Here is a 16,532-nt window from a genome sequence, read left to right as displayed (position 1 = left end):
ACAAGTAGGCTAATATAATCTAAAGTTATTAGCATTTTTGTACATTTTATTCCAACTTTTGACCACAAGGTGGCGCAAGACACAACTAGTTTTGTAAAGATATGCTAATGCATTCTTAAAGTATAGCATTAGCATTTTATACCATAATACTGCATTGAAGTCAATGGGAATTTCATGTTTTGTTTTATTATAGCGCCACCAAGAGGCACAATCCCACCATTTTTTTTATGTTTCCACATAGTGAGCCCATACATATGTGTTGAGTTTGGTGAAAATATCATTTTGTTTTGGAGTTATAGACATTTATATGAAAAAACATGTAAAAAATTACTGACACCTGAATTTGATTGGATTATACTACCCTTTACTATCAATATCTTGAGATTTGGGCATTAGCATTTAACTATCGACCTATGTTTCCAAACAATCAAGGCTGGTTTCGTCTCGATCGGACTAGCGGTTTTGAAGATATCACACTGTAAAAAATTATTTAGAAAAAAAGTTACCTGGTTGCCTTAAAATTTTGAGTTCATTGAAATTAAAATTGAGGTAATACAATGAAAATTTTTTGAGATTCGACAACCTTTATTAAAAGATTATTAAAAGATTTTGTAAGCATATTGGGTAATAATGTGTGTGTTTTTTTTTTTTTTCAATTTATCACATTTTTTATTTGGTTTAGATACAAAAATATTTTGAGTTTCTATTTATTAAACTAATTTCCTTCATTGTATCAACTCAAATTTTTAATTTCAATAAACTCAAAAAAGTAAGTAACCTGGTTGCCTTAAAATTTTAAGTTAAACCAACAAAAACCACCACAATTTTTTTACAGTGCAGCAAATGTTTCTTAAGCGCTAAATTACAACGCTACGCAAACCATATGCTGAAACCTGGAAAGTCTGGTATCATTGGACACGGCAAGGATTCAAGAGACCAAAAAATATGTCCAATCATAATATGTCAACCACACCCAAAGTTATAAGCGTTTGAAGAAAAAAAAAAATCATATTTGCTGTTGCAATATTTGCTGTCTTGAAACTTCTCAGGCTACTTCAGGGCATCTTGGTGATGACCCATACCAAGTTTCGTAACAATCCATTCATGCTTTCATAAAATACAACATTTTAGCACATAATTAGAAATTACCGTAAGCCAAAATAGCCGATATGGTAAAATCTTATATCATTCGACTCTGCATGACACCCTGAATCTAATGAGAACAAATTTTTGAACAAATGGTGCAGAAGTTATAAGCAAAAATAGGCATTTTTCGTATCTCCAGACCAGTAGGTGGTGCTGCACCGAAACACTGCATGTTGCTTCAGGTCATGCTTGTGATCACATGTACCAAGTTTGGTTTGAATATTATAAAGCGTTGCAGAGATATAGCCTTCAGTTCGTTTTCGTAACCGCTACGTAAAATTTGTTTGCATGTTTATTGAAAACGATTTGACGAATCAACTTGAATTCCATAACTTTGTGTCAGCATGGTCTGAAAACTTAAATTTTCATTAAAATCGGAGCAACGGCCTAGGAGGAGTTCAAAAAAGTATGTTTTTCAGAAAATTCTAAATGGCGGGAAAATTTGCATACCGGAAAATGACATCATAGGGTGCAATCGAATCTGCTTGAGCCAAGGAATCAGAGAAAAAAAGAATTTTGTTTTTAGCCATTGTTTTTAGCTTGGAGTAAGACAACATGCATAACGAGGATGATGTGGTCAAAATACTAATTTGCCTAATAATTCTGCATTCCCTGTATACACATATACTCACCTAAAGGATTATTAGGAACACCTAACCAATTTCTTATTAATACAAATATCTAATCAACCAACTACATGGCAGTTGCTTCTATGCATTTAGGGGTGTGGTCCTGGTCAAAACTCCAAACTGAATGTCAGAATGGAAAAGAAAGGTGATTTAAGTAATTTTGAGCGTGGCATGGTTGTTGGTGCCAGATGGGGCAGTCTGAGTATTTCACAATCTGCTCAGTATGGCGTTATTTTCCTGTCAAATGTCGAGATTACATTATTGTAGCCCAAAAAAATTTAATATAATGCGTGAGCGAGAATCTCTCTGCTCGCGCACGGGATGTAATGCGCGAGCGCAAATCTCTCTCATATAATCTCGGCGATATAATGTGCCGAGCGTGAATCTCCCTGCTTGCGCATGAGAACTATGCGTGCGCTCTCAGATACTGCTCTTGTAAGAATTTTCTCTGGGCTCACTCAAAGAATATGCCTGCACTTAAAACGTGTCCAGTGCAATCGCAAATCTCTCCTCTTCGGTTAAAAACTAAGCATGTATGTGCACAGGCTGTTTCATGCGCTCGAGAAATACTCTTCTTTTCTTTTTATTTCTCTTTGCTCTTGGCATAAACGCTGTCGAAACAGCAACAACTAATCAGAAATAGGCTTCACGAACTGACCAATGAAAACGTGACATCGTACATGGAAACGTATTAGTTAATATTGAACGCTTTTATTAATAAATAGTACTACCTAACACTGATTATATAATTTATTTATTTTCATGATATTTAGTGGTGGCTTGATTGACTTGCTGATGATCTTGCTGATTGTCTTTTCCTATACCCACTACTGCTGGATTATCAGCAAAAGCCAGCACTAGCACTAATAAATCAAACAATGAGGTATCAAATGAACAATACTGCCAGACCACTACTACCCAGCATATAGAGTTCACTGAAAAAAATGACTTTGTGGTATTGTAAAATCTATTACATTAATTCATGTAATTTATACATTGTAAAATCAAGATTAAGTTGGAACTATATATCTTATGTAAAATGTACACAATTTATTAATGTAATAAATTAACTGAGAAGAAAGAGTACATTTTACTATATATTTACAAATAGTATTTAATGTTTTATAGTCAGAGCACATTCACCTAAAAATACTAAGTACATTTTAATCTGAAAAGCAAAGTGTGTTTGAATCTGCCCGCCCGTTTTTGTTGTTGCTCAAAAAGATCCCAGTTCAGTGGCAGAGACGGTCGGTTTGGGATGTCGCTTTTACATGGCTGACTTAGGGTGCTTTCACACCTACCTTGTTTGGTCCGGATTTTCGGACTTTTCAGTTTGGTACGAACCAAAATTACAGGTGTGAAGCCTCCCCCGGACCATGGTCCGGACCAAACAGACGAAATTTGGTCCGACGAAAAGAGGTAGTCTCGGTCCGGACCAAACAGAACAAAGGTTCGGTTCGTTTCTTGTGTGAAAGCATTTTCTGTATAGTTCGGACTTTCAGACCATTTACAGGAAGTTCTGGTGTAGGATTAGTGAAAAAACACAGATTAAACTCACTGCACATGTGAGCAGCAGTGATGGAGCGCGCAGCATTTTAACCAGAACCGCTTGTGTACTTATGTCAGCTCGCGTGAACAGCGTGCTCTGCTTGACTATATGAGTTTCGGTTTATTTATGAGACCGCTCCAGTTCATGTGCAACGCAAATGATCACTCCGTCACCGGATGTCTGCTATATTATTTATTTAAGCTTATTTATTAAATTCAGGCAAACAATGAAACATTTATTAAAATTAAGATACAAAATAAAGCTTTCTACAAAACAAATCTTAATGTCTTTGACATATATTGCACATCTGTGCACGTTTCATAATCAATTTAGCCTAGATGAAATTTAAAAATAACATTATAATATTTAAACATAACTATAAAATAAAATACATTGTTTGGCTAAAAAGCCTATCTTCTAGGAGCTTCTCCTTTCATGTCGGCGCCGATAAAATGTTTGCTCAACAAGGACGTTCATTTGGTGAATTTGCCTCGAGCATAGTTGGTGCTGCAGATAGTAATGCCATAATATTAACAGTATTGGCAACGATGCGTCTGCTGTTCATTCTTGTCAAAAGTTAGCCGCTGAATTGACAACACACTGACGTCAGACGCACGTCCGCTAACAAACCAATCAATGTTAAGATGCAGCCCACATAGATGATGACGACAGGACGCCAGTGCGTCATGTAAAGTTCTTTGGTGCGCTGACATAACTGCAATGTGAAAGCAAACCAAAACGAACCAAATGTCCAAACACGAACTTTGGTTCGGACCTTAGTGCGGACTTTCAGGTGTGAAAACGCCCTTATTCTCGGTAAGTTCTGACTTTTCTATTTTAGATTTGTGATAACGATGTACTTCGTTTTGATGGTTTGATTATTGCATAGATGTTACGGTTTAAAATTGACTAAAAGTGAGTTTTAATCACAATAACGGTAGCTAAAGCTAAAGCTTTATCCACTTCTATAAAGTTGAGACTGGTGTTTAGTCAAAGATAGAGGGGATTAAATGTAGTTAGCCACGTTCTTGTAGAAAAAGTCACCGTCTGGTTAACTTCAAAATAATTTAATGTTAGCTGGCCGTGATTAAGTGCTGGCTGCCTGTGTGTGTGTCCTCTAGCTAATGTTAGCATTTTTTAAAAGTGTCTAAGTTAGTTGTTTTTATATCCACTGAAAATTTCACAGCAATTATTATATCAAAGCATAAGTTAGTCTGCACTCTGCACTAAAGAAGGAAAGTTTGGATGGCAGGTGAACTCTGATACCAAATAAGCATTGATGTATAACGTTAGCAACAAGTGCATGAATGTCAGCAATTCTATTTTAGTGAGCAAACGACATGAAGGTCCGGTCACCTTTTTAATGAAAATAAAATGTAATGTTATAAATGTAATTCTATTTCTTAAATGGAATTGTGTTCTTTCTTTCTTACAAACTGTATGCAGGAGGACAGTCGCAGTGTTGCTGCTGAACATATCCTTAAGATGGTCGTCCATGGAGCTGATCGAGAGGATCCAGTCGATGAATGAGCATTAAGGAAAAGTGACCATTCTGTTTCAGCTGGACTATGCATGTGCTCGTCATTAAAGGGTTAAGTTAGTTCAGTTCAGTCAAAAATGAAATGTCTGTCATTAACTCCTCTCCCTAATGTCGCTCCACACCCATAAGACCTCCGTTCATCTTCACACACAGTTTAAGATATTTAATATTTAGTCCGAGATCGTATGCAAGTGTATGCACACTATACTGTCCATGTCCAGAAAGGGAATAAAAACATCATCAAAGTAGTCCATATGAGACATCAGTGGGTTAATTAAAGTCTCTTGAAGCATCCAAAATACATTTGGGTCCAAAAATAACAAAAACAACTACTTTATTCAGCATTGGCTTCTCTTCACCGTTTGAATCTTTATTTGAGGATTGAACACAAACACGGAAGAGAAGACAATGCTGAATAAAGTTGTTTTGTTTAAAGTTTTTGTTATTTTTGGACTCAAATGTGATACATTTCATATTTGGCTGAACTAACCCTTTAATGTTAGTTATGCCACTGTTGGGTGCTGATGTTTAGTTGAACCATACATGGTTAATTCTACAGTTATTGTAAATTATAATGAATGTACCTTAACTACTTGATCAATTGAAGTGAACATTACTGATTTAATGGTTAATTGTAAATTTTGACATAATAAACTGTTCAACTTTATTGCATTTATGTTTGATTTGTGATACATGTATTTGATGCAGAGAAAATTATTACATTTATTTGGTTTAAAATAGCAACATTTACATAATAATAGTGAGTAATATAAATTAATTCAACTAAGTAATTCAAATTGTCAAAAGGACAAACATTATAAAATCTACTTAATTACTTCATAAGAGTAAATAATACAATTTTATAAATCTTTCACAATAGTTATGCTCCTTTTAAAATTAAATTTACTTGATTACTTTTAATAAATACAACATGCTAAGTTAAATATAATTAAGTAACATTCACTTAATGTCTTTGCAAGTGTTACATTTATAGTTAAGTACATTTTACTTAATATTGGCAAGTAAGTTGTACTTGATATCGCAGCAGTAAATTTTACTTAGAAAAACTGAGTGCAAATTGTTACAAAGATTTTATCAAGTAAATCTTACAAGTTGTTTTTAAGCTAAAGTGTGTGATGTTTTTTGCACCACTGTATCAACATACAGACAAACTCAAACTCATTTGTTGTGTGCAGATGGACAGGTCACTTAAAACAAAATATAAAAATAATCGTATTCATTTAGCAATAAAGAGACAGTGTGTATAGTTAGCAAAGAAATCAGCTAATGAATTTCATATTTATAGTTTCTACATTTGACAATGTGAGTATATAGGTATTTTAACATCGAAAACAATATGCACTTTAGCTTTAAGTTATATTAATAGGTTGTTGTTGTTGTTGTTGTGTTTTTTTTTGGGGGGGGGGGGGGGGGTAATTTGTTTTATTGGCTGATTGCATTATTGTGTTTTTAGGCTGCCTGTCTCTAAAAAAATTCAACATTATCAAACCATTTGCTCAAAACAAATATGAAGTAGTTATTAGACCTATTTCTGGAAAAACTTGAATTGCACATAATTCACATCCTGCTCTCAATCATGTCCTTCTCTCAAAGTTCTTAAATGCATTACAATAGAAAAAAAAAATCCCCAAATCCCCAGTTGCAAATAAAATTTGTGTCTGGTATTAGATTCAATATTGTGCATTTGGTCTTAAAGTGACCGCAACAGCATATAGCCTACATCATTCAGTCTATCATGTTAATCAAAGAAAAGAAAAGAAAAGAAACACCCACTGAACTTGACTGAATAACTTTAGTTAACATGCATTAATCTATATTTAATTTATACAGTGAAGATTATGCAATGTTATTATGGTTGATTATTTAATTTCTGTACCTGAATCACTGTGTCCTGCAACTTCAACTGTTCACTTGTATTCAATAATGTTTTACATTTATATTAGGCATGTAGTTTTTGATGTGGGATATCAGTTGAGAATTGTGAAATTTCACTGCTATCTACTGTTGTGGTTGCTTATTTATTGTTACATATTTAATGTTACATCGGTAAAAACAATGAAAACAAATAAGTATTACACATGATATCCACGGTCTATGGACCCCTAAAGTAGCCTTGGCCACCCCATGGTATAAAAGTCTAGTTCCACCACTGCCAGTGGATTATTTAGAAATTCATGCCAGCTTTTGCGGTGAAAGGTAACTTAATTCACAAATTGCAATAACATTTTCCTAACAAAATGGATTTCATTCATTTAGTAGTCAGTATGTTTAATTAGTATTATTCTGTTGCATGTGTGTTTGATGCAGTTAGATATAGCACAATTTTACTGGGGCATTTTGTTCATATTTAAATTATTTTTGCCTTTTGGAATCTGCATTTAAATCCATTTGGCTCAAATCTTTTTCAAATGGTCATGGCACCTGTAGTGTGAACAATGTGGTTGTGTAGATAGGCTAGACAGTCTAGGTTAATATGTAAAATAATCCAATCGCCCTCTTCCCAGACATTTCTAAGGTATATTTTACATATTTCGCACAAAAACTAAAATATTGTCGATTCAGCGGATCCATTACAACTTATCTTTATTGAAATAATTAAACTCAAGTGATTCTGATTCCATGTAGGGTTCAATATCATATTGAACAAGATATAATGCAAGATTGAATAAGATTCCATATTAAATAAGATTCCATGTATGATGTCGTGTTTTCATTGGTCAGTCATTGAAGCCTATTTCTGATTGGTTGTTGCCGTTTCGACTGTGTTTATGCCAAGAGCAAAGAGAAAGAAATCGTAAAGAAGAGTATTTCTCTTCTTGCAAACACACGGAACAGTCTGTGCACTTACATGCTTAGTTTAAGCGCAACTTTGACTGAAATAACAGTCAAAGCATTTGTGAAGCCACAACATGCACAACCTTGAGGAAGATGGGCTACAACAGTAGAAGACCTCATCGGGGTTAAATAAATAAAAAATATTGCCTGGTCTGATGAGTCTCGATTTCTGTTGAGACATTCAGATGGTAGAGTCAGAATTTGGCGTAAACAGAATGAGAACATGGATCCATCATCCCTTGTTACCACTGTGTAGGCTGGTGGTGGTGGCGTAATGGTGTGGGGGATGTTTTCTTGGCACACTTTAGGCCCCTTAGTGCAAATTGGCCATTTGTTAAAATGCCATGGCCTACCTGAGCATTGTTTCTGACCATGTCCATCCCTTTACAACCACCATGTACCAATCCTCTGATGGCTAATTCCAGCAGGATAATGCACCATGTCACAAATCAGAAAACCAAAAAGGTTTCTTGAACATGACAATGACTTCACTGTACTATAACGGCCCCCACAATCACCAGATCTCAACCAGAGCATCTTTGGGATGTGGTGGAACAGGAGCTTCATGCCCTTGATATACATCCCACAAATCTCCATCAACTGCAAGACGCTATCCTATCAAAATGGGCCAACATTTCTAAAAGGGATCCCCTGGTGTTGAGACTTGTATGGCTTAATATAACATAAATGATGTCTCTTACTGAATTATGTAGTAGAATACCCATGAAAAATCTACGTTATTTAAAAAAAAATCGATTTTATATTTGGACCATGGGCGGCGCCATTTTGTTTGTGTTCTAGGTTGATGACGTAGATTGGTTGAACTCCTCAATCAGCTGGCGTTACCCGTAGCTATTTTTACCACAACGCAACTCGAAAATTGTTTCAGAGTTAAACGAAACCAATGAATTGCTTTGTAATTGTACTTAAAACACACTCAAACATACATGTGCACACAAACTCACCTACACAAGTCACAAACAGATCGGCGGGCACACACACCTGACAGACTGCGTTGTGTCTCAATCGAGATGTTGGGCTGCTCAGTCTCCACGACAGGGGCTGAATCCGAAATCGACCCCCTATACCTTGAAATAGGGCATTATTTGAAGGGACGGCCATTTGTAGTGTTGTCCGACACCATAGTGGACATGTTCGAGTGCAGTCATTCAGTCTCACGTTCCACCGCAATAACGAGTGTACAGCCGATTTACACACAACAGCTGTCCGACTTCACGCATTTGTCTTCATTCACTCCTTCAAGTTGTATTAGTGAACAAAAGTAGCGAAAGTAATTTGTGTCTTAAAAGTGAAAGTTTAAAGATTGAGGTTAATTCACTGAGCGTGCTCAAACTTTAATGCACAAACTAATCCCATGCATCATCACCAAAACATCCTGCCTCTCTTCCTCACGTTAACTTATCCCATCATCCTACCTAGATATTTCCCTCTGCTGGATACATTAGGCATTACAGTTAATCTACTGCATATCAACAGTCTATCTATGATATCAACACAGGGAATAGTGATGTATGCGCGCACGCAGTGCGTGTGTGTTCGCGCCGATCTGTTCGCGCCTCATATGTGTGTGTGTGTGTGTGTGTGTGTGTGTGTGTGTGTGTGTTCGCGCCGATCTGTTGGGGTGTGTGTGAGTCTGTGTGAGCGAGAGAGTTTGTGTCCACATGTATGTTTGGGTGCGTGAAGTCGGACAGCTGTTGTAAATCGGCTGTACACTGCGGTGCAACGTGAGACTGAATGACTGCACTCGAACATGTCCACTATGATGTCGGACAACACTACAAATGGCCGTCCCTTCAAATAATGCCCTATTTCAGGGTATAGGGGTCGATTTCGGATTCAGCCCCTGTCATGGAGACTGAGCAGCCCAACATCTCGATTGAGACATAACACAGTCTGTCAGGTGTGTGTGCCCGGCTGCCGATCTGTTTGTGTAGGTGAGTTTGTGTGCACATGTATGTTTGAGTGTGTTTTAAGTACAATTACAAAGCAATTCATTGGTTTTGTTTAACTCTGAAACAATTTTCGAGTTGCGTTGTGGTAAAAATAGCTACGGGTAACGCCAGCTGATTGAGGAGTTCAACCAATCTACGTCATCTACGTCAACCTAGAACGCAAACAAAATGGCGCCGCCCATGGTCCAAATATAAAATCGATTTTTTAAATAACGTAGATCTTTCATGGGTTTTCTACTACATAATTCAGTAAGAGACATCATTTATGTTATATTAAGCCATACAAGTCTCAACACCAGGGGATCCCTTCTAAAGAATGCTTTTAGCACCTTGTTGAATCAATGCCACGTAGAATTAAGGAAGTTCTGAAGGTGAAAGGGGGTTAAACACAGTATTAGTATGGTGTTTCTAATAATCCTTTAGGTGAGTGTATATACACACACATATAGACATACATATGAATATATATATCACATACAGTACATATAGTAAACAATGATTAAATATGAATATTGAAATTATCAAAGTCATAATGCTGGAGACGGGCTTATTTAGGATGATGTGTCGGTGAGGCCAATTCAGAGGAGACACTAATTGACATGGTCTCTGCAGACACTCCAGGGATGCATTGGTCATGTCTGGGCGCAGGTCCACCATCTGATCTGGATTTGACCCATATCTGGCTGACAATTGACTATTATTGATAATTGATTGACTAAACAATTGATTTTTCCCATGTCTAAAATGTGTTCTGCTACTAATAACAGATATTAGGTGAACCTGGCTTTCAGATATTCCAAAAGATGACAGAAAATGTATGTATATCAGCTATCCCAGCGCCATTACTGCCTGCAAGTGAGGTCAAGTATTGTGTCATTACACGATACACACAAGAGATCACTTCCACCACTTGTATCCCATTGAGATATGCCATATCTTGTACATTTGACCTCACTTGCAGGAAGTATTGAGGTAGAATGTTATATAAAAACTGTTCGGTTTCTAACACAAACCAGTCGTTTTGTGTATTAAGACATCAATGTGTCACCATGAGCTGCAGGGTTAAATATGGATTCGTATGTCTGTGTTTTTTACTTTCATAGTGACTAATAAAAAACACCACATTGACATGAGCAACGTTTGGAATTAAAAATTAATTTGCGTTCTACTGAAGAGACAAACACACCTACATCTTGGATGCCCTGGGGTAGGCAGATTAATTTGTGGGTGAACTATCTCTTTAAATTACTTTTTCACTATTCATGGTTTTGATTTTTTATTCATGACAGAGACATGGCTTAGTGCTGGTGATTCTACAGCCCTAAAGGAACTTTCTCCTCCTGACTGTTAGTTTTTTAATTCTCCTAGAACAGTAGTTGTGGAGGTGGAATAGCGACCCTAAAGATGAACAAATGATAAAGCTCAGTTTGCTGAATATTAGATTTCTTTCTAAAAAAAAATAACTTTTTGTAAATTATATGATTACAGATCATAACCTGTGCTGCGTTTGACAGAAACCTGACTAAAACCAGATGATTACATTTCTTTAAACAATCTTTAATGCACCATAGGCGAACAAAACTTAAAACTCATTCTTTAATTACCAGGATGAAGCTGGGGTTGTTGCGATTCCTCCAACTGAAGGATGGGACACTGATCTCAGGGTAGAGTTTCTCATGCAGTACCTCACAACCATTGTGAGTGTGGCCACTCAGAATGAGCCGGGGCTTGAACCACCACAAGAGCTGTTATTGGAAAAGATTATCTGCTTTTAATATGCATGTTTTATATCAATTTCTTGTTCTTATTAAATTTTCTTATAAAGATGGCTTATTCTGTCCAAGAACTTGTTGATATAGTGTGTACTTGATACCAAGTTCCTCAAATCAACAAACATCTGAATATATTTGATGAATCTCAGAGACTGTCAAATGCAGCTCTTTCTCAGAAGTGATCAGTTACCATGTTTGATATAAACCTGTGCATCCTGACCCCCAGAAATTGTCAAACAAATCAGGTAAAACTTATTTTGAAAAGAAATGATAAGTTCCCAAATCCATCTCAGGTTGAGAGTACAGCACCCCTCAATTAAAATGAGCAAATCTGGTTGTTAACCATTTCGGGCTCACTGACCAAGTTCTACATCAGGGCTCAAAAATTTACTTTTATTTTTTAACCTAGTTCAGACTGCACGATTTTCAAACTCGTCGGGTCACTGCTCTTTTCACACTGCATGACTATCTGGGGTATTATTCAGTCACTGCTGTGTTCACACTGCACGATAGTTTGGCGACAGAGGAGTTCTCACTGCATGACTGAACAAGAGGAAGAATTGCCGACAACTCTCTCTCTCCGGTGCGCAAACTATGTTTCCCAACTACACGTGCGATGTGACAAGTAAAAAACGCGAGATCACACGTGCGTCAGACCGGAGTTCTCGAGCAAGACTTGGAATTGTTATTAAAAATGATAAACTGCACAAAGTTTGCTTCAAATTGCATGTGTGCTGATTTGTGGAGAAAAAGGAAAAAAGATTATGGTGGTGGAAATTGTTGGAGAGACAGAGGATTGTGTTCTGCAAAGAGAGTTTGAGGTAAATAAATAATTTTGTAATGTGTTGCTGCTGCGGATGGATGTGCAAATGTTTGGGCTTTGTTTCTGTTTGATAGAATTGTAAATATATCTATTAAAATACTGATATTCTGCTCTATTACTCCTCCCTGAACATAGCTGCCCTGTATCTCACTCTTTCATTGGCTGTCGTTCATCGCCGATGTAATTTTCAGTGAGCACACAGTTCACACAGCAGGATCTTCAATTGCCGACAGGTCCAGATATTTAGCATGCCAAATATCTCACCGGCGTCAGCGACTCATCTGCGATTCTCTCTGATCGCGTCTTTGATTATTCAAACTGCGTGATTGTCACTTGTGTGCACGAGCACCGATTTGCCTATGATCTCGGGCTTTTGTCAGCGATTTCACAAAACCTATCGGCGTCTCAAACTCAGGGCAAAAATCGGGCAGTGTGAACTAGGCTTTAGTAGCACTGATGCACACACAGCGATCAGGCATACCATTATGACCGCTGACAGGTGAAGTGAATAACACTTGATTATCTCTTCATCAAGGCACCTGTTGGAGGGTGGAATATATTAGGCAGCAAATTAACATTTTGTCCTGTTTGTCTGTCACTAGAGATCAATGATCACAATTTATTTCTTATCACTGCCAAAGAGACTCATCTATTTTTATAATTTGGGCAAGTGTTATACATCATTATAATCTGTGAAGTTTCTTCTTTTATTTGTGTACTGTCACAATAAAAACAAAAAGTTGTGCTTTTTGCAAAATAAAGAAAACAAACATGATGTGTGATCTGCAGCCTCTGTCAACAACATCTAATCTCATTCTCTTCAGAAAATGATCACTAATGTGAATCAAATCTAAAAACAAATGTTCTGCGTTAATATAATCCGTTTGAAAAAAGAGAGATGTCAGTTGTTCATGAGCCTCTTCATTATCCACTAATGCACCACGCCCATGGAGCTAAGAGTAACTGCCAGCCAATTGTGAGGTAAGTTTATTCTGTTAGTTTCTGTAAATATTAAACAACAAAAGACTGTTTAACCTCTTAATCTGCACCCCTATTTTTGAGAATTCTTTGAATATGACATACCTAAATAAAAAGATCTGCAGCTGTTAAACCGTATGGTCTATATTCATAAATCTGGTCTTATTTTAAACTAGACACTATAAATTTTTTTACCTAAGAGTCATAACTTAAAATAGTATAGGAACAGAGTAAAACAAGGGGAAATATGCATGTTAAGTGACTCACTTTTTTTGTGTTATCAACTGGCTTGTTTTTTAATTATACTCTTATATGAGGTTAACTAATGACGTTTATGTGGTTTTTACATTCAAAAACATCCTAACTAATAAGTAATAGGCTATTTTCTACACTGGTTTTGAGGCTCTCTCCAAAACGCTGGGTTTTGATGGGCATGCCACACTGGAAACTTGGAAGTAAATGCCCACGGCAAGGATAGAATAAGTTCCCTATCTCGAGGGAACTTCGAGCTGCGTCGAAATGCTAGGGGACGCCTCTGCGTGCCACGTCATGAAGCACTTGTGTAATCAGTCCAATAGCGGGACGATACGTCACGGGTGGGTGACGTCATCGACCAGGAAGCTATAAAGCATGCCCGGACCAAACAGTCACTAGCTTCTGTGTCTTCACAAGCGCTCTGTGTGATATTGTATGTCCATTTATTGTGTGTGTGTCAAAAGAGAAAAGAGAATGTCTAGTCAGTTCAGGCGTTGTGTTCCTCCCTGCCCTCGTTACATCACGGGTGGAGATACACACGACCTGTGCGTTATGTGTTTGGGGCTCGAGCATGCCCAGTCAGCTCTCGAGGGGGTTGGCTGCGAGCATTGCGAGAGTCTCCCAATGCGTACATTAAGATCACGCCGGGCACTCTTCGAGGAGAGTGCTTTGGCTCGTGGTCCTCAGGGCTCGGGTCCCGCTGCTGCCGAGGCACAGCGAAGGCTCGCGTCTTGGGGATCGCAGTTAGATCTGGTGGCGGGGTTAGAGACGGGTGATCCCCTATCTCTGCCCTTACCCGCTGGATCTCAAGCCTCAGCTCGCGAGTTGGAAGCACGCTCTGCGGTTTCTTCCGCTCACGCTGAGGCACAAGATCAGCTGCAGCACTCCAGTTCCGAGGAACTGGATGTTGTAAGCGTAAATGAAACTGACGAACTTCTTTCACCATTACACACACACGCACAGGAGGAGCTAATGGAGGTTGTCACTCGCGCCGTTGCCAGATTAAGTTTAGACTGGCCGGCCGAGTGTTATAAGTCACAAAAACACACAAGCAGGCTAGATGAAAGATTTCTGCCCTCATATACTCAACCTCCTAGGCGGGGCTTGCCATTTTTCCCGGACCTCCACACCGAGGTGTCGAGGTCCTGGGCTAAACCAGCATCTGCCAGAGTCTTTAACCCGTCCACATCTCAATATTCAAATATAAACGGGTTGAAGGCTCATGGTTATGCGGCGATGCCGCGGGTGGAAGAGACGCTCGCGAGCTATCTCTCCCCCGAGTCAGCATCGTCGCTGCAAGCCCCGCAGCTGCCCACCAGCGCTGATGTTGTTCTTACGGGCTTGGTGGGCAGCTGCGGAGCTTGCAGCGACGATGCTGACTCGGGGGAGAGATAGCTCGCGAGCGTAAACAGGGCTTACTCGGCAGCAGGGCAGGCGGCCGCCTGTTTACATACGATGGCCGTCCTGCAAGCATATCAAGCTGATCTGTTGGGGGATATTGATGAAGAAACAGAGGAAGTGGGGAGAGAAACGATCGCCGAAATTAGACGGGCGGCAGATCTGTCTCTTCGTGCCACCAGGGAGACGGCCAGATCCATCGGCCGCTCTATGGCAGCCCTGGTGGCCACGGAGAGACATCTGTGGTTAAATCTTTCAGATATAAAAGAGAGAGATAAAACATTTCTTATGGATTCGCCCGTCTCGCCTACTGGCCTCTTTGGTGACGCTGTAACAACGGTCGTCGACCGTTACCAGGAGGCCAGGAAGCAGGCGGCGGCGTTTTCAAAGTTTCTCCCCCGCAAATCATATCCCCCAGGAGCTGCCGGGCGGGGGCAGCCCCAGCCGAGTACGTCCTCCTCCGTAGCGCATCGAGCGCAGCAAAAGCAGAGCGTGGCCGCTCGGGCCCCCCTGCAGAGAGAACGGGGGTCCGGGCGACGCGCTCAGCCGGGACCTTCCCGCGGTAGGACGGATCTGAGGACCGTCCTTATCGCTAGGAAGGCCTCGGCTAAGAAGTCCTGACGCCAAGAGCGCAGGGCTTCCGATGGCAGTCCCCTCCGGGAAAGTGGTGACACCTCTTTCCCGGTGCCATCGGGGGGCCGGTCTGCCAACCCTGCCACCATTGGTGCTTCAGGGCGCGGCGGTCCCCGGCGAACGCATATCTCCATGTCCGCCCGGAAACGTAGCGGCTTGGGGATCTTCGCGCCCTCTCGGGAGGGCCCCTGGGCGGTCAGTTCGGTTGCTACCTGCCGGTTATTCGTTAGAGGACACCGGGCTGACCACACAGGAAAATCCAGAGACCAGCCTCGAGAGGCTGGTCCCCTTAATAGATTTTCTGGCAGCGTGGAAACTTCTGCCGAATGTCTCAGAATGGGTCCTGCGTACAATAGAAAAAGGGTACAGAATTCAATTCGGGTTACACCCGCCCGTGTTCAACGGGGTTACTGCCACGGTAGTAAGCCCCGAGCAGGCTCTGGTAATGGAACAAGAGGTACAGACTCTTCTGCGAAAAGAGGCTATAGAACGGGTCCCTTCCCACTGCAGAGTCAGGGTTTTACAGCCGGTACTTCATAGTTCCGAAGAAGGATGGGGGGTTAAGGCCTATCTTAGATCTGCGTCATCTAAACAGAGCAGTAAAAAGATTAAAATTCAAAATGCTCACGATAAAACAGATCGTGTGTCACATCAGGTCCGAGGACTGGTGTGTCACGATAGATTTAAAAGATGCGTACTTCCACATCTCCATCCTTCCACAGCACAGACAGTTCCTCATGTTCGCTTTTGGGGGAAAAGCGTACCAATATCGAGTGCTGCCATTCGGTCTAGCTTTATCGCCCCGCACTTTCACGAAGTGCGTGGATGCAGCTCTGGCTCCGCTGCGACTCCAGGGCATCCGCGTGCTAAATTACATCGACGATTGGCTAGTGTTAGCACAGTCGAAACAACTGGCGGTTCAGCATCGAGATGCTGTTCTCGCCCACATGAAGGTGTTGGGGCTAAGGTTGAACGAAAAG

General features: G+C 39.8%; 1 protein-coding gene across 2 annotated transcripts in view; it reads right to left on the bottom strand.

Moving 5' to 3' along the window:
* The window catches only part of mppe1 (metallophosphoesterase 1), a 71,242-nt gene that overhangs the window by 13,061 nt on the left and 41,649 nt on the right, over positions 1–16,532 (bottom strand). For both annotated transcript variants that reach the window (XM_067434315.1, XM_067434316.1), the window contains one exon: positions 11,298–11,438. In XM_067434315.1, the coding sequence (XP_067290416.1) occupies positions 11,298–11,438 (141 nt within the window). The remainder of the gene's footprint in view (positions 1–11,297; positions 11,439–16,532) is intronic.

This window comes from Pseudorasbora parva, chromosome 24, assembly GCF_024679245.1.
Source record: "Pseudorasbora parva isolate DD20220531a chromosome 24, ASM2467924v1, whole genome shotgun sequence".
NCBI lineage: Eukaryota > Metazoa > Chordata > Actinopteri > Cypriniformes > Gobionidae > Pseudorasbora > Pseudorasbora parva.
Note: the sequence above shows the minus strand (reverse complement) of the source record. Positions and strands in the feature narration are given on the sequence as shown.